Consider the following 22,949-nt stretch of genomic DNA (forward strand, 5'->3'; position numbering starts at 1 on the left):
GTGTCTAAGATTGAGAAATTGTACCCCCAATCCAATTCTGGTATTGGGGGGGTGGGGGGGGCAATCCCATTCACTCTGGGGGCTCCACCATGGATTCCCAGGACTGCCAAACCAGCTCTCTGAGGCCCCAGTTGCTGCCTACTCACAGACAGGTTTCTGCCCTTCTGGGGACTGAGCAGCTCAATCCCAGGAAGGCAGAACAATGCATTTCCTTTAGGAGAAGGGTGTTACACCCTCTCTCTTTAGAAATAGGTGGTACAGGCATGGGAGGGGTATCCTCCCAGAGCCTCTGGAAATGCTTTGAAGGGCACAGATGGTGCCCTCCTTGCATAATCCAGTCTACACCAGTTCAGTGAACCCCCCAGTCCCTACTCTGGCACGAAACTGGATAAAGGAAAGGGGGAGTCAACACTCCCCTGTCCATCACCACTCCAGAATTGGTGCCCAGAGCTCCTAGAGGGTGTCCCTGGCGTTATCCATCTTGGATTCCAAGGTGTGGGGACCCCTCTGGGAGCATCTGAGTGGCCAGTGCCAGCAGGTGACGCCCGAGAGCCCTCTCAGGGCTATATAGGGTCGCTCCACTGGGTGTTTCCTCAGATCCTGTTTGCAAGACTCCGCCAGGACTCCTCTGCATCCTCTGCTTCAGATTTCTGACCGTCAGATCAACCGCAGACTGCTCCAGGAACCGCTGTAACTGCAATAAAGTATCCTAGAAGGCTACAGTGACCCTGCAACTTCAGCCCCAGCCAGCAACTGCAAGAGTTTCCAGGTTGTTCACGCTCTGAGGACTCCTCTCCTGTTGACGAGAGCAATCCCTGGAACACAGGTGGTGGACTGAAGTGATCCTGACTGTCCAAAAGTCCAGTTGTTCAAGTTTGGCAGAGGTAAGGGCTTGCCTCCCAATGCCAGACAGTACCCTGGTGCACCACGTCTTCTGCAGCTCCTTGGGCTTCTGTGCACTTCTTCCAAAAGTTCTTTGTGCACAGTGTAGCTCAGGTTCCCTAGCACTCTATCCTGCGACGCTCAGCTCCCTGGGTTGTTATCCGAAAGCATGGGATCCCTTTATGTAGTGCTGCAACGACCACGATTTGCAACTCCTTTGTCCCAGTGTCCTGGGACTCCTGTGGGGGTTGCCTGGTCTTCTGAGGGCTCTCTAAAAGTGCTGAGAGCCGCCTCTGACTCCTCAGTCCGAGTCAAGACCCCCAGGTCCCTCCTGGGTCTGCCCAGCACCTCTTTGATGTAGACTGCGACTTTGTGTGAGTGAACCAAGGGTTGTTGGTGGAATCCAGTGACTAAAACAGCCTGCATCCAACGACAACATGGGAGATCTCTTGCACTAAGCAGGAACCCGCAGCTGTCTTCTTTGGTGCATTTCTGTACTTTTCTTCTAACCAGAGAACCCACTTTTCGTACCTTCATCCAGGTTGGCAGGGACTCCTGTTCTTCCTAGACTCTTCATCGACTTCTGGATTTGGTCTCCTCTCTTCATAGGTCTTCAGGTCCAGGAATCCATTGTTGGCTTCTTGTAGTCTTGTTTGGTTTTTGCATAATCCCTTATCACAACTTCTAGTGTGCTCTGAGGAAACTTTCTATACTTTACTCCTGTTTTCCTGGGCACAGGGGTGGGGTACGGTACTTTACTTACCTTTGGTGTTTGTTTGTTTTTTACACTCCCAGCGCCCATCTACACACTACACTTGCCTAGGGAGGAAACCTACATTCGCATTCCACTATTTTAGTATATGGTTCGTGGTGCCCCTCGGCCCATTGCAATCCATAGTATTTTTCACTGTTTGCACTATTTCCTGATTGTGTACTTACCTGATTTTGGTTACTAGTGTATATATTGTGTATAATACTGGCCTCCATAAGGAGTATTGCCTCTAAGATATTTTTGGCCTTGTGTCACTAAAATAAAGTACCTTTATTTTTGATAACACTTCAAGTATTGTCTTTTATTGTGTACAAGTACTTTGTGACTAAAGTGGTATTGAAAGAGCTTTACATGTCTCCTAGTTCAGCCTTGGCTGCTCTGCTACAGCTACTCCTAGGCAGCCTGAGCTGCTATACACTGCCTACATTTAACTAAGGTGGATCAGTGGGCCTGGTGCCCACTACAAACCAGGCCAGCTTTTCACACTCATATTTCCCTATACTAATCATTTCTGGGTTGACGAGTACTGTGCTACTCACAGAAAAGCGATTCAAAGACTCATCAAGGGTATTAAGAGGTATATAAATACTACAATTTCAATCAATGGTCTCTTGGCACTTTTAGTTACTGACTATATGTAGGAGGCTGGACTGGCTTGTAGTGAGTACCAAGGGGTACTTGCACCTTGCACCAGGCCCAGTTATCCCTTATTAGTGTATAGGGTGTCTAGCAGCTTAGGCTGATAGATAATGGTAGCTTAGCAGAGCAGCTTAGGCTGAACTAGGAGACGTGTGAAGCTACTACAGTACCACTTAGTGTCATATGCACAATATCATAAGAAAACACAATACACAGTTATACTAAAAATAAAGGTACTTTATTTTTATGACAATATGCCAAAAGTATCTTAGAGTGTACCCTTAGTGAGAGGATAGGAAATATACACAAGATATATATACACAATACCAAAAATATGCAGTATAGTCTTAGAAAACAGTGCAAACAATGTATAGTTACAATAGGATGCAATGGGGACACATAGGGATAGGGGCAACACAAACCATATACTCCAAAAGTGGAATGCGAACCACGAATGGACCCCAAACCTATGTGACCTTGTAGAGGGTCGCTGGGACTATTAGAAAATAGTGAGGGTTAGAAAAATAGCCCACCCCAAGACCCTGAAAAGTGAGTGCAAAGTGCACTAAAGTTCCCCAAAGGACAAAGAAGTCGTGATAGGGGAATAAGGCAGGAAAGACACAAACCAACAATGCACAACAATGGATTTCCAGTCGAGGGTACCTGTGGAACAAGGGGACCAAGTCCAAAAGTCACAAGCAAGTGGGAGATGGGCAGATGCCCAGGAAATGCCAGCTGCGGGTGCAAAGAAGCTTCTACTGGACAGAAGAAGCTGAGGTTTCTGCAGGAACGAAAAGGGCTAGAGACTTCCCCTTTGGTGGACGGATCCCTCTCGCCTTGGAGAGTCGTGCAGAAGTGTTTTCCCGCCGAAAGACCGCCAACAAGCCTTGCTAGCTGCAAATCGTGCGGTAAGCGTTTTTGGCTGCTGCTGTGGCCCAGGAAGGACCAGGATGTCGCAAATTGCGTCAGGAGAGAGAGGGGACGTCGAGCAAGACAAGGAGCCCTCTCAGCAGCAGGTAGCACCCGGAGAAGTGCCAGAAACAGGCACTATGAGGATGCGTGAAACAGTGCTCACCCGAAGTCGCACAAAGAAGTCCCACGTCGCAGGAGAACAACTTAGGAGGTCGTGCAATGCAGGTTAGAGTGCCGTGGACCCAGGCTGGACTGTGCACAAAGGATTTCCGCCGGAAGTGCACGGAGGCCGGAGTAGCTGCAAAAGTCGCGGTTCCCAGCAATGCAGTCTAGCGAGGTGAGGCAAGGACTTACCTCCACCAAACTTGGACTGAAGAGTCACTGGACTGTGGGGGTCACTTGGACAGAGTTGCTGGATTCGAGGGACCTCGCTCGTCGTGCTGAGAGGAGACCCAAGGGACCGGTAATGCAGCTTTTTGGTGCCTGCGGTTGCAGGGGGAAGATTCTGTCGACCCACGGGAGATTTCTTCGGAGCTTCTAGTGCAGAGAGGAGGCTGACTACCCCCACAGCATGCACCACCAGGAAAACAGTCGAGAAGGCGGCAGGATCAGCGTTAGAGTTGCAGTAGTCGTCTTTGCTACTATGTTGCAGGTTTGCAGGCTTCCAGCGCGGTCAGCAGTTGATTCCTTGGCAGAAGGTGAAGAGAGAGATGCAGAGGAACTCGGATGAGCTCTTGCATTCGTTATCTAAAGTTTCCCCAGAGACAGAGACCCTAAATAGCCAGAAAAGAGGGTTTGGCTACCTAGGAGAGAGGATAGGCTAGCAACACCTGAAGGAGCCTGTCAGGAGGAGTCTCTGACGTCACCTGGTGGCACTGGCCACTCAGAGCAGTCCAGTGTGCCAGCAGCACCTCTGTTTCCAAGATGGCAGAGGTCTGGAGCACACTGGAGGAGCTCTGGACACCTACCAGGGGAGGTGCAGGTCAGGGGAGTGGTCACTCCCCTTTCCTTTGTCCAGTTTCGCGCCAGAGCAGGGCTAAGGGGTCCCCTGAACCGGTGTAGACTGGCTTATGCAGAATTGGGCACATCTGTGCCCAAGAAAGCATTTCCAGAGGCTGGGGGAGGCTACTCCTCCCCTGCCTTCACACCATTTTCCAAAGGGAGAGGGTGTAACACCCTCTCTCAGAGGAAGTCCTTTGTTCTGCCATCCTGGGCCAGGCCTGGCTGGACCCCAGGAGGGCAGATGCCTGTCTGAGGGGTTGGCAGCAGCAGCAGCTGCAGTGAAACCCCAGGAAGGGCAGTTTGGCAGTACCAGGGTCTGTGCTACAGACCACTGGGATCATGGGATTGTGCCAACTATGCCAGGATGGCATAGAGGGGGCAATTCCATGATCATAGACATGTTACATGGCCATATTCGGAGTTACCATTGTGAAGCTACATATAGGTAGTGACCTATATGTAGTGCACGCGTGTAATGGTGTCCCCGCACTCACAAAGTCCGGGGAATTGGCCCTGAACAATGTGGGGCCAACTTGGCTAGTGCCAGGGTGCCCTCCCACTAAGTAACTTTGCACCTAACCTTTACCAGGTAAAGGTTAGACATATAGGTGACTTATAAGTTACTTAAGTGCAGTGTAAAATGGCTGTGAAATAACGTGGACGTTATTTCACTCAGGCTGCAGTAGCAGGCCTGTGTAAGAATTGTCAGAGCTCCCTATGGGTGGCAAAAGAAATGCTGCAGCCCATAGGGATCTCCTGGAACCCCAATACCCTGGGTACCTCAGTACCATATACTAGGGAATTATAAGGGTGTTCCAGTAAGCCAATGTAAATTGGTAAAATTGGTCACTAGCCTGTTAGTGACAATTTGGAAAGAAATGAGAGAGCATAACCACTGAGGTTCTGATTAGCAGAGCCTCAGTGAGACAGTTAGTCACTACACAGGTAACACATTCAGGCACACTTATGGGCACTGGGGCCCTGGGATACCAGGGTCCCAGTGACACATACAACTAAAACAACATATATACAGTGAAAAATGGGGGTAACATGCCAGGCAAGATGGTACTTTCCTACACTATAAAGATATACATGCTTAAGGTTACTTACTTTTTCATTCAGCATGTTCGAATGTTCAGTGAGCCAAACACACAGACACTGAAACGCTGCAACAATCATGGAGTGGAGATCTCTGGAGTGTAATGGTGCTGGACGACTGCATTGAAACACAATGTACGTGCACACAGAACTAACTGCTCTCTTCCTGTCAGCCGAGTCAATGGAGATGTTCACCTTTGGAAATAAAATTAAAATATTAGCATCAAAGCAATGAGAGAACTGAAGATATTTTGATGGATAACATATGTAAACACTTCCTGGTTGCCTCAACTGAGACACAACCACCGGTTTTCAAAGAATCTGTGGTGTGTGATGTATTCAATCACAAACTACTCAGAAATAGGTGCCTCATAACTCAAACAACAAAATAATGTGGTTCAATACAGTACCTCATAGGCCCTATTGACTCTCTAGCCACAGTCTGAACTGTGAAATACATTAACAATCATGGTTCAGTGGGCCTTCAGGCCTCCAGGACCCAGTACCACTGTACCTGCTGCACCAATGAAAGCTGTGCTTCACCCTTCAATTAACAATTTCGACTGAAAATTATTTAGGACAAGTTTATGTTTATAATTGCAATGAACTGGAATTAGCATATTTCAGGCAAATGATGTGTCATGTACGAAGTCACCTTTAAGGGCCCAAGTGATGGTTGTGAGTTTGTGGGGTATGGTAAGTCAAAGTCTAAACAATGCTTTCGCTTTGTCCAAGAGCTGCATGGAAAAAAAAAACATTAAGTGCATCAACCATTTTTTTAGATGAACTGTCTTTTATGGACCACAATCCCATTGAGTTACTCATCCAGTTAAACTATTGAGCCCGGATTACGGTTGGCTCAGAAAAAGTGTGATATATATCACACCTGATGTAGTCCAGAATTTAACAGGGATTCAAAATAGCAGCCAGTTTCACTCTCCTCCTAAAAATAGGGCTAAACACCCTGATTTTGGTTCTTTACGAATCAAAATCTGCATGCCCCACTAAATTTCACCATATTTAACCCTCTGAAATTTAGCTTAGAAAAATAACGGAGGATCGACGATCCTGCACAACTCATTATTGCGATATATGTGGCAACGAGAGTTACTGCACATACCGCAATTAAGCAGGGTAACCTTCATCGGCGCCATCAACTTGTGTTCTCAGCTTTACTCCTTCAGTAATAAGCTTAACATCATGGCATCTGTTTGATGCAAATGAATGGAAACGAAAATGGCTTTTCTCAATTAACATTTCCCATTTTGTTGAAAAACATCTTGAGAAATAAGCATTAAAACACTGAATTATTAAAATATGTTAAATGATAGAAAGATTAATAAATGCATTGTATTTATAAATAAATAGGCTACACACAAAACAAATCATGCATTGCAAATACAATCATTATGACAGTATATCAAACTTGTACTGAATGTAATTTAATTATTTGATGTGATTATATCACTTGCCCATTTCTGAGCTATGCATGCAGACTTTTGTTTTTATTTTGCTAGGAACGACAGTTTTGACACAAATCTCCTAAACTAACTTTACTAATTTTTAAAAACTATTTTGTTAATTCCCATTATGTACATAAAGAACAAGTTACTTACCTTGGTAACAAATTATCTGTTAAAAAAACATTCTAGTTGCAGATTCCTTACCTTCGAATTTCCACCAGGCGTCACTCTGGATCCTAAGATTTTTAAACAATGAGTCAGGTGGCGTCGGTCAACTCCGCATCAATCGTTGGCGCTGTGGTTGCCGGATAGGATGTCGCAAGTAGTATATAGGCACCACCATGGCATGCTGACGTCAGTTTATTTTCATGACTTTCCATGGCAGACGCGCAGAGCCATGAAGAACCCTGGCCCTGGTGCGCCAGAACTAGGGCCCTGAAAGGGAAACCCTGTCCCTAGAAACCAGTTTGCGGGGAGGATGGGTGGGCCGGTAAGGAATCTGCAAATAGAATACATCTCTACCGAATGATTTGTGACCGAACGCGAGTAACTTGTTCATCTGATACAGACTTCTAGTTGAAGATTCCTTATTGATATGATTTATCAAGATCCCACAAGGTAACAAAAAAGCCTTTCAATTGCATACTTTATCTTAGACATCCTTTCCACTAATTTCCAATAGAATAACACCAGATGAATAGATGAATACCATCAGAATAAATAACGAACCAGATTTATTTTATTATTAAACCTGAATATAATAATGCATGGTTGTCTTGAAAAAAATCGCCCCAAATCTGAGAGAACTTTTTTACCACTGCCCGCTCTCCTAGCATACCTCATTTCCTGATTTCTGACCTGCACGATTTTATTCAGCCACTCTTCAGAAGAAGGAGTTTGATCGAAGAGCCAGTTTCTTAACGAGATACGTCTAGCAACCGCCCTGGCAATAAAAACTAGTTTTTCCCACCTGGGTGGAAGCCTTGCCCCAGGGTCATAGCCCAGGCCCACCGACCAGATGCTGGTAGTTATAGAGATCTGAGCGATAGTTGTCAATATCTTAAACTCTCCATCCCAGTATTCCTGAATAAGTGGACAAGTGCCAATCATGTGTGTTCAACTAGCCACACCTACTGCCTTACAACGAAAACAGAGATCAAGACAGCTGGGCACCATCTGGGATACGGCTTGCGGGGTGCGATATAATAACCATTTACTAAACAATACTATACAATGACAATTCGGGCCTCTGAGTACTGTAAAATTTAAATGATTGCTCTTGTCCCAGCACTCCCTTGACAGATCGAGGCCCTCTTGGCGTTCCCATTTTCTCAACGCCTTTGCCCAGAGATCAGTCTTTTCCTGCTCTAGGAGTAACCTTCTCCAAGCACCAGCTCGCCTTACCCCAGGAGTTTCTGCAACTAATGTCTATGTATTGAAGATTAGATCGATATCTAGGTCCCTCAAACTATGGAGGATAGTACTATAGGATCCCACCAAAAGGAAATCATTTTGGACAACCGTCTGAATATTTGTGAGCGTTTCCCAGTTGTAATTGATGCGAAAGTCCCCTATCTTCCTAAATCCTGCATAATCCCATCTCCTTGCTATCTCTGGATGGAGCTGAGAACCAGAACGCAACGTAAGCTGTGTAAGAGGAGTGAGAAAGTGCAGATATGGGATTGATTATCTTCTTTTAAAAAATCAGATTTTCTTCCATTAAGCCATTTAAGAATCCTGTATCGAACTTTTCTTGGGGATTTCACCAATAGTGCAGGATTCCTAATATTATGCTCGCTGCAGAAACTCCTGAGAAAATAGGCAGCCCGTGGGTTGGTTGGCTTTGAAATTGGTCACATAATGTGCAAAAAAAGCAAAAAAATAATCTTTGAAGTTTGGTAATTCTTATCCCCCCTTTTCTCTATCAGAATAAAGTGCACTTAGTGCAGCACGCGCCTTCTGATTTTGGCAGATAAATGAGCCTAACATGGAATATAATTTCTTGAAAAATAAAGATGTTAATACGCAAGGGATGGCCGAAAACAAAAAGTTAAATAACGGTAATACATCAATTTTAATCAATGCAATTTGACCAAGAATAGAGAGAGGGAGAGGTTCCCACCGTGCAAGCAGGGCCTGGGTTTTCAAGAGCAAAGGAGTGTAATTGAGATCATAAAGATCTCCTGTATTGGATGAAAAATTAATCCCAAGGTATCTCTTTGACCTATTATTCACGCAATGCATTAATTCGGGGAGCAGTCTAATAGAGGAAGAGCCACAAAGAATAATATCGGTCTTACTCATATTAATCTTGTAGCCACCAATTTGCTCAAATTCGGAAAATACCTTAAGAGCCTCCTCCTGGGAGGACTTCTCTTCATCCAAAAACATAATATCGTCAGCGTGGAGTTTAATCTTCCCTATTGACTTCAGCAGAGAATGAATCTGATTATTCTGTCTGATTTTGATTGCTAAGGGTACAATGAAGAGAGCGAAGAGAACAGGGAATAGGGGGCATCCGCGTCGAATTTGAAGCTGACCAGTACAGGCAGAATTCATTATGATATTGACTTTAGAGCTTTGATATAGCCTTTAAATTAACATAGAAACCTGGGAGGGCACCTTATATCCGGACAATATTGCAAACAATGTATCCCATACAATTAGATCAAAAGCCATTTCCGCATCTAATAACACAATGATGGCAGCAATTGTGTAAGAAGCAAAAAAGTCAAGAGCCTCGGCTAAATAGTGTTTATTAGTCGCAATTTGTCAACCGGCAATAAACCCATTCTGGTCAGGGTGCACCAGTTTAGTGACAACCCTGATAAGCCTATTGGCTAAACGTTTCGTAATTTTTTTATAGTCCCCAAAGAAATTGGACTGTATGCATTAGGATCTACCCTGTCCTTTTTTTAGGAAAGCTAACCACGTTCCCCATATACAAAGAATTGGGGATCTGTTCGCCTTGAGCAAGCCATTAATTAAAGACAAAAAATCATCTATAAAAACATTGATTAAAATTTTATAAAATTCAGCCGGGAAGCCATCAGGTCCACAGGCCTTTCCCATAGGGAGGTTTTTGACAACCTCTAGGAGCTCCGACTTCTTAAATGGCAGCAAAAGAGCGTCCCTGTCTTTTTCCGTGAGAGTAGGAATATCTAATTTCCCTACTAAATCCCTAGTGGTCTCAAGGTCAATATCCTGGGTTTGACTATAAATTTGTTTATAATGTTCTAGCATGATTTTACCCACTGCTCTGGGGTCAGTATGCCTTTCCCCGGAAACAGGGCACCTCAGTGCATGTATCATATTACTAGCAATTTGGTCTCAAACTCGCCAGTCCAAGAATTTGCCTGTAAAGTTACTCTCTTCATTTACCTTCTGTCTGTGAGTCTGATATCCTATATCAACCTTTTTAAGAAAACTGTTAGACAGTGCCCCTTTAGCTAGTCCGAAATATTTTCTATTGTTTTCCGTAGGGGTATGGAGATAGATAGCTAAACTCCTCTGCACTGCTTCTTCCAGTACTCTAGCTTGTTGCCTCTAACAAGATTTATCTTCTGTCCCCTTAGCGATTGCCAACCCCCTAAAAAACGCCTTAAATGCATCCCAGACCATAGATGGGGCTGAAGTTCCCTGATTACATTAAAAAAAAAAATGTATTTAAACTATAGAGGCCTGTACACATCCCTTATCCTAGAGGATTTGCTGGTTGAACAGGGTGGCATGGTCGGATAGAGAAGAATGCCTCACAGATTGGCTCTTGAAACGCATTATTTTAGATATCAGAAAAAAATCAATTTGGGAGGCGCTTTTAAACCAGCTTGAGATGCACGTATACTCTCATTTGGGGCTTTTATTCTCCAAGGGTCACAGAGCATCAACTCTTTAACATAGTCTTTGAAAATTTTGGCAACTCTAGGTTTATGTTTTTTACCGCTAGAAGTTGTGTCCATGAATGGATCCTGAAGAAAATTGAAATCCCCAATGATAATGATTTTGCCTGAGAGTTGCAAAAGGGATTGAAACAGTTCCACATAAGGGGCCAGATCATCTATCAAAAGGTGCATAAAAACTAACAAAAGTAAATCTTTCTTTAACAATTAGGCAGTGCACCCAGCACCACCGCCCTTCAGGGTCACAAAAAAAAAAAAAAAAAAAACCTGTTAAAGCTCGCTGTTTTTTTTGCCGGAATATGAGTTTCTTGTAGTGGAATAACAGAGGGGTTCAGAGCATTTATCCTCTCTTCAATTGCACTCCTTTTCCTTCAATTATTTAACTCATTGACGTCCCAATTTTGTTTAATGAGGAGTTCAACCTTGCCATTAGATTCTTATAATAGATTGCCTAAATACTGAGTAATCTAAAACCGCCAAAAAGTTTTGACCTTGGCCTGCATCAGATGGTGTCATCTGCACTGTGGACCTAGTCATTCTGAACTGCACATAGCTACTTTTTAATATGGAAATAAAAGGATCTTGTACCCCTTGCTGCCTCCCTCACCCTTCCCTTGGGTGGCCAACACCTGGGGTTCTCCTGTCAGGGCGATCCGGGGCCACCCCTTCACCCCCTGAGCCCTTTCTTCCCTAGGGTGCCTTGGCATGGCCCTGGTTGCCATAGACAGCAAAGGGACTGGAATGTAAGTGCCTAAAAAAGATGTGCCGTGTTCACACTCTACGGGATCACCCATTCCCAAACAAATTCACCCCTCTCATTGCATAGTGAAGACCTGTACTTCAATTCTCTTTTTTATGTTTCTCCCCCCCGACATGATTGATCAGATTTTTTAATCGAATGCAAAAGAGTCTTAGTAGCTTCAACTGTATGAACTAGACTTGAATGTCCCTGAAAAAAAACGTTAAGTTTAGATTGTTGCACTATCCCTGCCGGGGCACCGGCTTTTTGAAATGCGGGGATCATCCCCTTCAATTCTCTCCTCCGATGTGCAGCAGCTACTGACATATCTGAGAAAATTTTAAAAGCATAATTGCCGGGGAACTGATGTATTTTACTCTTGATTGCTTGCTGAAGGATACGTTCTTTAATGCGAAAGTCGCCAAAGTTTACAAGAATAGTTTGAGGGTATTTGCGTTGGGTGCTATACTGCAGGGACCTGATGGGCTTGCATGATAGTAAGATCTAAATGTTTATCCGTTGGTTCTGAAAGAACATGATGTGAGATAAGATCGGTGATTAGGTCTGTGACAGTCTAACCATTTTCGCGTCCTTCAGGGACTCCAGTAAATCTGACATTAGATCTACGTGAGCCGTTCTCAGCGTCATCTAGCCGAATCTCTAAGTCTAACAGATCTGCTTGGCATTTTGCCATTGATGCCTCCAAAGAAGAGCCTGCATCTTCCAGATCGGATAGACGCTGTTCCACCTCTTGGATATGTGAGTTGAGTTGCTGTATATTACTACAAGTTAAATTTAATTGTGATTCTGTACTCTGGTTTGCTTCTTCGTGCAAGACTTTCAGAGTTTTGAGCTAACTTAGAATATGAAGGAGAAAAGTTTCAGAGGGGAAGCCAGTGCTTGCCTTACATCTAAGCTCCTGAGACAGGTGCCCTACTTAAAAGTTCAACTGATCTTGGGCCGGCTGGGGGGGTCCATTTACAATGGAATTCACAGAGGACCTCATTGCAGTGTTAATCCCAATGATATGTACTGGATCGTGAAGTGCATCAGGTGAGGAACTGTTAACCTGGGGGGGGGGGAGATTGAGTCGCTGATTAGCGCAGGAGTAACATCTTTTTGGCCCCTCCACACTCCACCACTAAACAGAGGATATAACAGCTTAGATGCTGAACCCGCATCTTGAGTTTTATTGCAACTAGCCTCGCAGCTAGAGCTGAGAGTTGACTGATTCAAAAGTAAGCAGACTTTATTAACTGGGTCCAGATTCGAGTCTGGGTACGGCTCTCTGACCTCCTCGGACAAAGAATCAGAACCAAGACGCAACTTTGTTGTGTTGATTATGAGCAGGGACGTGCTGAGAGTTGAGTGAGTGGTTAGCAGAGGGGCAGTGTTTGGAGATGATTCCATGTTCATATGACTATCATAGGGAGTCGGGCGCTTTGCTTCAACACTCCGTGTTATTTTGGCAGCCCTTGAAGCAGGGCGTCCTTCGCCCTGAAATTGACGTGGAAAACGACGCATTGTGAATGCCCTTGTCCTGGCATGAGACTCCTGAAGTTTTTTTGCCCCCCCCGTGCAGCTGAGTTTTGGCTCTGACTGAAGAGTACTCGCCACGAGCCAGAATGCACCAGAGGCAGTATGTACTATATAGCCAGCATTAGTAACCTTTAACAAGCAGCTTTAGAATACGTTGGTATGGGGCGTGGCGAAGATGGCGACCGGAGCAGACGCTCTATAATGCGCTCCGCTCTCGGCCCTTAAATAATCCTCTCTAATACCTCACCAGCCTCCTCCTGGTGGGGTTCACGGTGGATCCCAAAGGATTGTTAAGTGGGTCGGTGCCCACATGCACTGTAAAACAGCTGGGGCAGCCTTTGGAGGTGGAGCGCGGCGGCTGGTGACCTGGGCCCCGAAGAAGGTGAGCTCCTGAACTCAGGCGCGCTCGGATGTTGTGATTGGCTGTACAAGTGACCCGGGGTGGGACCACGGAGACCCCGAGGGGTACAGGGAGGTGCGGCTGAAGCTGTGCAGCCTGGCGGACAGCAGCAGCAAGACGAACCGAAGAAGGTGACCTACCAGAGCAGAGCGCGGCAGCTCCGGTTGCCTGGTCCGAGATGCTGGAGGTATCACAAATTTGCATGTAGTGAGCGGACGCCGTTGAGATAGTGCTGTGAGGTGCCTCAAGGGCGACACATTAGCCAACTGCACAACGAAATATACACCGACCAGCAACGGTACATTGTGTGGGCGTCATGCCGGACCAGGGACTGATTGGTGCCGACACACTACTGGGGAACAGCGCTGGGGTGGGAAGAGACCGAAACTGGTGTAAACCCCAGGAAGGTGAAACTATGCAATGAAAACACAAACACGCAAAGCGCCTCCCACTGCAAATTGAAGTGGTCGTCCTGTACAGATTACCGCTGGCAGGCCCATAGGGCATGTGTTGCTCACCTCCTGGAAGCGGAAAACGTTAAAACTCTACCCCAACACTGGCGCTAGTGCTCACGACATGGGACAGCCTAACACGAGTGCAAACAGGCGCGGGCGGATGCCGCAAGAGGGGGGAAACAAATCGTCGTAGACCCATACACGAGCACAAAGACGTGATCAACAGCACGATCACTCACCGCCATGGTCAAACCATAGCAGGCACGACTGTCAACAACAGCTACAGAAGATATGCTAATTGCTAAACCCACAACTGTCGATTAAACAGCATCCCTCCAGCAACTAAGTGAAACACTGCGATCCCACTCCTCTCAATTTGACAAACTATTACAAGCCATATTGGATACTTAAACGACCCTGGAAGGCAAGATTGACTCGCTGGCGCTTGAGGTGAATCTCCTAAGAGCAGATCAACGCAAACTGGCAGAGTATCATCCAATGAAACCTCAATTGCAACGGTCCGTCCAGAAGTTATTGCACTGCAAAGTCAACTGCATAGCCTGGAAACAGAAGTGACAGCACTAAAACGAAGAGCAGAGGCTGTGGAAGGCAGGTCTAGGAGGAACAACATTCGCTTTGTAGGGTTTCCGGAACAAGCAGAATTACCCAATGCAGAAGAATTTCTGGAACAATAGCTGAAGGACAAGGTGATGACAGACCTAATATCGCTCTATTTGGTGGTCGAGTACGCCCACCGGATCCCGGGCAGACCGCCACGAGGGGGGCCCCAGCTTGCCCTCTGATTGAGCGGTTCCTTAACCTCTGTGATCGGGACTAGATTCCAAAGTAGTTCAGATCGCAAGGCCCTTGGCGATTTGATAACACCACCATCACTGCATACCCTGATTACACCATGGAGGTACAGCGGAGGCGGGCATCCTTCACGAAGGTTAAGCAGGAATGCAACATCAACTACTCACTATTATTCCCAGCACGTCTCCGTGTAGTGGACGGAGAGAAGACACACATCTTTCCTTCAACAGGAGACGCATGGACCTGGGTGCATGCTAAAGGATTGGTTTCCCCACTAACAGATGTAACCAAAATTAATGAATGGATCACGCCTCAACCTCAGCACAAGAAAAAAACTGGAAATACAGCACGACCCTCCAGAGAGCAGGCAGCTGCGAGCCAAGCACAGGCCCTGAAGGAAGCTAACCAGTTCTCCTCCAACCATTATACTCCTCTTCGGGATGATACGTGCACTGACTCAAACTGAAACACAGGGCCGTTTCCGCACGTCTCCGTTGGCTTTTGGCCCTGAACTTACCCCACGTGCAGCGGACGCCCTGTAGAGCTGATCGACATGTGTAGCCTTATGGGCCCAGCTGGGCTTACAAAATCTGGATCGTCGACTTACAGGCTCCCTGGTCAAGACACTACATGTACAACAAGTAGGATGTACGAGGGACTGATGTGGAGGATGCGCTCTTCCGCCAACAGTAACTCAGCATCAGCTTGCCCATTGTTTCACAGAATGAACCACAGGTGCGACAGCTAACTCTATAGACAAGAATGAATAGGCGAACAGACTAGTGGAAGGGGCTGCAGACCCATGCTATTCCTGCCCCTTTCACATACGCTCCCCACTACACCTTATGGGTTTCCGTAGAGACAAGATGGCCATTATTGCCCTATGTTGCACTTGTTGTGCACACATTCTACATGCTAGGTGTCACCTGGCGAGTTTTTATTCAATTTGTTGTTCTTACGTTAGCACATGCCACATGTCATTGTCACACTTACAGCAAAAAGGGGGGAATTACCACAAGATACACACAACATCACTTGTATATCTCACCACAACACTCACATCACATGAGTATTGATACCTACAACATACTAACCTGGAATGTGAGAGACATGTCTACTCTCACTAAACGCCTTAGGATTTATAATTACTTGGAGCGATACACAATACATATAGCAATATTACAAGAGACACATCTCACGGCGTCAGACCTGCATGCTCTGGACACTACATGTTGCAGGCAATTATATGGCACAACCACATCATCATACGCTAGAGGAGTGCTGATATGGGTGGCACCAGTGGTCTCATATGTGGTGGAACACCACAAGGTGGACACTAATGGTCAGTATATATTGTTGGAGGGTACATTAGATGGTAAACCGCTCAACATAACGGGGATATACGTCCCCAACATAAAACAAAGCGACTTCTTTTTGTCGATCCAGCTTACGCTATTTAAAGACCCAACATCCACCATCATATGGGGTGGAGACCTAAATTGTGTACCAGACATTAATATGGACAGGTGTAAGGAAATGCCTCCTTGGCATGGTTACCCCCTGACTTTTTGCCTTTGCTGATGCTAAGTTATGATTTGAAAGTGTGCTGGGACCCTGCTAACCAGGCCCCAGCACCAGTGTTCTTTCCCTAAACAGTACCTTTGTCTCCACAACTGGCACAACCCTGGCACTCAGGTAAGTCCCTTGTAACTGGTAACCCTGGTACCAAGGGCCCTGATGCCAGGGAAGGTCTCTAAGGGCTGCAGCATGTCTTATGCCACCCTGGGGACCCCTCACTCAGCACATACACACTGCCTCACAGCTTGTGTGTGCTGGTGAGGAGAAAATGACTAAGTCGACATGGCACTCCCCCCAGAGTGTCATGCCAACCTCACACTGCCTGTGGCATAGGTAAGTCAACCCTCTAGCAGGCATTACAGCCCTAAGGCAGGGTGCACTATACCACAGGTGAGGGCATATGTGCATGAGCACTATGCCCCTACAGTGTCTAAGCAAAACCTTAGACATTTTAAGTGCAGGGTAGCCATAAGAATATATGGTCTGGGAGTTTGTCACACACGAACTCCACAGTACCATAATGGCTACACTGAAAACTGGGAAGTTTGGTATCAAACTTCTCTGCAGAATAAATGCACACTGATGCCAGTGTGCAATTTATTGTCAAATACACCCAGAGGGCATCTTAGAGATGCTCCCTGAAAACATACCCAACTTCCAGTGTAGGCTGACCAGTTCCTGCCAGCCTGCCACACACCAGACATGTGCTGGCCCCATGGGGAGAGTGCCTTTGTCACTCTGTGGCCAGGAACAAAGCCTGTACTGGGTGGAGGTCCTTCTCACCTCCCCCTGCAGGAACTTTAACACCTGGCAGTGAGCCTCAAAGGCTCACCCCTTTTGTTACAGCACCGCAGGGCATCCCAGCTAGTGGAGATGCCCGCCCCTCCGGCCACTGCCCCCACTTTTGGCGGCAAGGCTGGAGGAGATAATAAGAAAAACAAGCAGGAGTCACTCACCAGTCAGGACAGCCCCTAAGGTGTCCTGAGCTGAGGTGACCCTTACTTTTAGAAATCCTCCCTCTTGTGGATGGAGGATTCCCCCAATAGGATTAGGGATGTGCCCCCCCTTCCCACAGGGAGGAGGCACAAAGAGGGTGTAGCCACCCTCAAGGATAGTAGCCATTGGCTACTGCCCTCCCAGACCCAAACACACCCCTAAATGCAGTATTTAGGGGCTCCCCACAACCTAGGACATTAGATTCTTGCAACCTTAACAAGAAGAAGGACTGCTGACCTGAAGCCCTGCAGTGAAGACGGAGACAACAACTGCTTTGGCCCCAGCCCTACCGGCCTGTCTCCCAACTTCGAAGAACACTGCAACAGCGACGCATCCAACAGGGACCAGCGACCTCTGAAGCCTCAGAGGACTGCCCTGCAACCAAGGACCAAGAAACTCCCGTGAACAGCGGCCCTGTTCAACAATCTGCAACTTTCTTGCAACAAAAAAAACACTTTGAAGACTACACATTTCCCGCCGGAAGCGTGAGACTCTCCACTCTGCACCCTACGCCCCCGGCTCGACCTGCGGAAAACCAACACTACAGGAAGGACTCCCCAGCGACTGCGATTCCGTGAGTAGCCAGAGACGACCCCCCTGAGCCCCCACAGCGACGCCTGCAGAGGAAATCCAGAGGCTCCCCCTGACCATGACTGCCTGTAACAAGGGACCCGACGCCTGGAACCAACACTGCATCCGCAGCCCCCAGGACCTGAAGGAACCGAACTCCAGTGCAGGAGCGACCCCCAGGCGACCCTCTGCCTAGCCTAGGTGGGGGCTACCCTGAGGAGCCCCCCCGTGCCTGCCTGCATTGTTGAAGAGACCCCCGGGTCTCCCCATTACTTCCTATACAAAACCCAACGCCTGTTTGCACTCTGCACCCAGCCACCCCTGTGCCGCTGAGGGTGTACTTTCTGTGCCTGCTTGTGTCCTTCCCGGTGCCCTACAAAACCCCCCTGGTATGCCCCCGAGGACGCGGGTACTTACCTGCTGGCAGACTGGAACCGGGGCACCCCTGTTCTCCATTGAAGCCTATGTGTTTTGGGCACCTCTTTGACCTCTGCACCGGACCGGCCCTGAGCTGCTGGTGTGGTAACTTTGGGGTTGCCTTGAACCCCCAACGGTGGGCTACCTTGGACCCAACTTTTAACCCTGTAAGTGTTTTACTTACCTGTGAACTTAGCCTCTACTTACCTCCCCCAGGAACTGTTGATTTTTGCAGTGTCCACTTTTAAAATAGCTTATTGCCATTTTTGTCAAGACTGTACATGACATTGTGATTATTCAAAGTTCCTAGAGTACCTAAGTGAACTACCTTTCATTTAAAGTATTACTTGTAAATCTTGAACCTGTGGTTCTTCAAATAAACTAAGAAAATATATGTTTCTATATAAAAACCTATTGGCCTGGAGTAAGTCTTTGAGTGTGTGTTCCTCATTTATTGCCTGTGTGTGTACAATAAATGCTTAACACGACCCTCTGATAAGCCTACTGCTCAACCACACTACCACAAAATAGAGCATTAGAATTATCTCTTTTTGCCACTATCTTACCTCTAAGGGGAACCCTTGTACTCTGTGTACACTATTTCTTACTTTGAAATAGTATATATAGAGCCAACTTCCTACAACAGGTCCCATCCATCATTAATGGGAGGTCCCAGCAGGAAACCACTAAGTCGCTTCAGCAGTGGATATCTCAGCGGGGTTAAGGGATGTGTGGCAGCTTACCCACCCCCTGGACAGGGAATATTCCTTCTATTCCCCGGTACACAGATTACACACCCAAATTGACTTGCTGCTTAGTTCGGAAGAACTGGTTAGAGCTTGCCGGCAGACAGCCTATGGCCACCGTGCAATGGGGCGGAATACGCACCCGGATACCCATATGGCGGCTGCAGTCAGAACTGCTGCTGGACCTTCCCTTCCGCTCAGAAATGGCCGAGCATATATCCACGTATTTTTATCTAAACGGGGGCACGACAGCAGAGCGAGCAATAGAGTGGGATGCACACAAAATTGTAGTAAGAGGCTGCTGTTTGTCAGCAGCAGGGGGACTGCATTGCACACTATCGAAGGAACTGACACAAGCAGAATCAGACTTATACGGCGTGGAGTGTGCGGTGGCGCAGGGAACTGCGACACCTGATGCCCTCCTTGAACCACGCAGGAATGAAGCAGACCTGCACCTGCGGAAATTTAACTACCGCCATTACATGTCTACACTGCACTCAGAGGGCGACCGATCGGGTAGACTACTAACATGGTTAGTTAGGAGTGAGACACCACGCACTCCTATTGGGACCATTCGACTCAACAATGGGACAATAGTTAATGCACAGGCAGACATAAATGATGCTTTTAAACAATACCATAGCACATTATATGAGGCGAGACCAGACCCCCAGAAACAAGGATAAGGGACTTCTTTTGCTCACTCCCCCTCGCTCAGCTCTCTCCATTACAACAAGAATTGGAGAGACCCATTGGGGCAGAGGAAATAAAATCAGCAATGCAACAATTAGTTCATAACAAGGCACCAGGCGGCAATGGCCTACCAGTGGAATACTATCAGACTTTTGAGACACGGTTGATCAAGAGATGCTCCAGGAAGCCCAAATAAAGAGGCGACTTTCGGACTCCCAATGCGAAGCGTTAATAGTGGTCCTGCACAAGCCCGGCCGGGATCCGCTAGATTTATGATCTTACAGGCCTTTGTAGCTACTGAACCTAGACTGTAAGATATTAGGCAAGATACTTGCCGTTCATGTCCCACCTGATACATGAAGTCCAACCGGGATACATCCCTGGTCGGAGCACCATCTTGAACATCTGCAAGTTTCTGTGGCTCATTTTGGCCACCTTGGAATCAGACTATGACATTGAAAAAGCATTTGATACTCTTGGTTGGCCGTTCCTAAGAGAAGCCTTGAAGTCCATGGGATTGATACCCTGTACTCCAATCCTACGGCTAGGGTCAAAACAGGCAGGATCATTTCAGATAGCTTTCCCATAGGCCGGGGTACTAAGCAGGGATGCCCTCTATCGCCGCTCCTGTTTGCTATAGAACCTCTGGCAGCTCAGCTCAGACTACGGGCACGGCAGTGGGGTATCCCCGATGGAGCCGGGCATCAGATAGTATCCATTTATGCAGATGATGCGCTCATATACCTATGTAAGTGTACAGATTTGCTTCTGTGCTTACTACAATTATTGGAACATTTCGGTGACATATCAGGACTATGTGTGAACTGGTCAAAATCCTGTGTATTCCGGATGACACTGATCCCAGAACACCTACGAACTAATCCCAATGCATATGAAATACCCTGGTGCTCCTCTACATTCAAATACCTGGGTATACATGTATACCATAACCTAGTCGATTTGAGGGAAGGCAATTTAGGACGTGCGATCAGGTCCATAAAAGGCTCATTAGCGTTCTGGAATTCATTACGGCTGTCACCAATGGACAGGGTGGCTATCGCGAAGATGATAGTGCTCCCCAGATTACTATACTACTTCACAGCTCTTCCACTAATCATCCTTCGATCTTTCTTTGAAATTTTGAACAGCCTATTGACAGATCTAATATGGAAAGGAGGGCGTAGCCGTGTAGCTCTTACTACCACTTATGCGTCTACCTCACAAGGTGGATTAGGTGCACCAAATTATGAACTATATTATGCATCTGCACAACTTAAATGGCCGTTGCTATGGATGCAAAACCTTCCCAATATAGAACTTTTGTCGATATGTGAGATACTGGGGCACACCAGTGTGCTGGGATGTCTACAGGACAACATGAATTCCCCACGGCACACGAATATTTCGAGTGACCGTGGCTAGATGGTGTTGGCATCGCTATGTCCTTAAAGTGGGAACTATCCCTCGCTACACACCCAGGATACCATTACTGGCCATCCAGGGAATAAGGCAACTAAGCACACACCATGACCTAGAAACATGGACCACATTAGGCGTAAAAACATTGGGAGACATCTTCAAGGATGGTAAAGAAATGCCTTACTCTGAACTTGCACTCACCTATGATGTAGGACCACAGCGATTCTGAACTTATACTGCATTACAACAACTCACACACAGGATATGGCATAATGGGGATAATGAACCCACAGTTCACCCATTACTACACACATTGCTAGCGAGCTCAGGACTTGAATACACAATCTCCCAGTTATATAAGGATTTGTTAGAGAACACTGCAGACGCACATATTAACACGCAGGCTCGATGGGACCATGTTCTTGTGACGCCGTTGTCACAGCCGGAATGAAACATGTAGCTTAACATGGTCAAAATGGTGGCACAAAATCCACGTTTCAGCTACACCCAATTTAATTATTTACATCAAGCCTCTTTATCCCCACATAGGCTATTGTGCATGTTCCCCCATAATAGTCACGAATGCCCTAGATGTGGGGAGAAAGAAGCTAATTTTTACCACATGATATGGGCTTGCCCACCGGTTTTCCGTTCCTGGCACACCATCACCTCTTTAGCGGCTGAGCTGGTTGAACATCCACTGTCTCCTACACATGAGTCATGCCTTTTGGGAGTTCGCAAGAGGTCAGCTAAGGGAAAGCAATTACACAAGTGCATTGACCTGGCGTTTATGTTATTTAAGCGCCTACTAGCGATGCAGTGGAAGGCACTGACCACACCAGACACACAGCACTGGTTAAATGACCTGTTAAAATGGGCTAAAGCAGAGGCACAGGGCACAGGGTCTTCATTTGCAGCAGGACAAGGGAGTACAGATAAAAGGAGTTGAAATATGGAACACATAATGCCATAGCAGCTGGTAGCCCTATTCCAGATTCTTGGCGTGGCGCAGAAATAATACCGATTTATAAAAAGGGTGATGTAGGTTCACCTGCAAACTACCGTCCAATCAGCCTTATTGACATCCTTCAGAAGACGTTTGCTAAGCAAGTCTTAGACAGGCTTACCGATTGGATCCAAGACAACCAAATTTTATCCCCCTTACAGGCCGGTTTTCGGCCTAAAACTAATACCATGGACCAAGTCTTCAGACTGTCATTACTATTTTGGAAGTATGTCACCCTATCTAAGCAAAAACTTTATGTTGCCTTTGTAGATCTGAGATCTGCATTCGATCTTGTCCCAAGAGAGAAACTTTGGGGAGTATTAAACAAAATCGGTACCCCAGGAAACTTAGTGCATTTAATTAAAAGATTACATGAAAAAACATTTGCACAAGTTAGATGGGGTAATCAGGGGGAACTCACCGACAAAATAGAGATTAGGAGAGGAGTGCGTCAGGGCTGTGTTCTTGCCCCAACGCTATTTACATTGTTTATCAATGAGGTGGTGCAAGTCGTTACCAACTGCCAATATGATGCTCCATCCTTGAATAACCACAAAATTCCAATTTTGCTATTTGCTGATGATTCCCTCCTGATCTCCAGAACTCCTATGGGTCTCCAGGCACTTGTGGATAAGTTTAGTTCGTTTTGTGTTGACTATGGGCTTGAACTCAACCACAGCAAAACTAAACTTATGACCCTGGGCTGTGGCCCCACAAAGAGATACTCAATTTTCTATAATGGAACCCCCCTAGGCATGGTAAGCTCCATAGATTATTTGGGGGTGAGAATTAGCAACAACCTGCATTGGGGGCCCCAAATCGATAAAAGCTTAGCTCTTCTGGCACAGAGATCTGGGGCCATTTTACGCTTCCACAAGTCCACCTCTGAGAGAGTGATTACTCCAACTATT

At 46.6% G+C, this 22,949-nt stretch overlaps 1 protein-coding gene across 4 annotated transcripts in view; it reads right to left on the bottom strand.

Annotated features, from left to right (window-relative positions):
- The window catches only part of RALGAPB (Ral GTPase activating protein non-catalytic subunit beta), a 1,713,320-nt gene that overhangs the window by 813,649 nt on the left and 876,722 nt on the right, over window positions 1-22,949 (bottom strand). For all 4 annotated transcript variants that reach the window (XM_069243900.1, XM_069243898.1, XM_069243901.1 and 1 more), the window contains one exon: window positions 5,318-5,500. In XM_069243900.1, the coding sequence (XP_069100001.1) occupies window positions 5,318-5,500 (183 nt within the window). The remainder of the gene's footprint in view (window positions 1-5,317; window positions 5,501-22,949) is intronic.

The sequence above is a fragment of the Pleurodeles waltl genome, chromosome 7 (assembly GCF_031143425.1).
Source record: "Pleurodeles waltl isolate 20211129_DDA chromosome 7, aPleWal1.hap1.20221129, whole genome shotgun sequence".
NCBI classification, from domain to species: Eukaryota; Metazoa; Chordata; class Amphibia; order Caudata; family Salamandridae; genus Pleurodeles; species Pleurodeles waltl.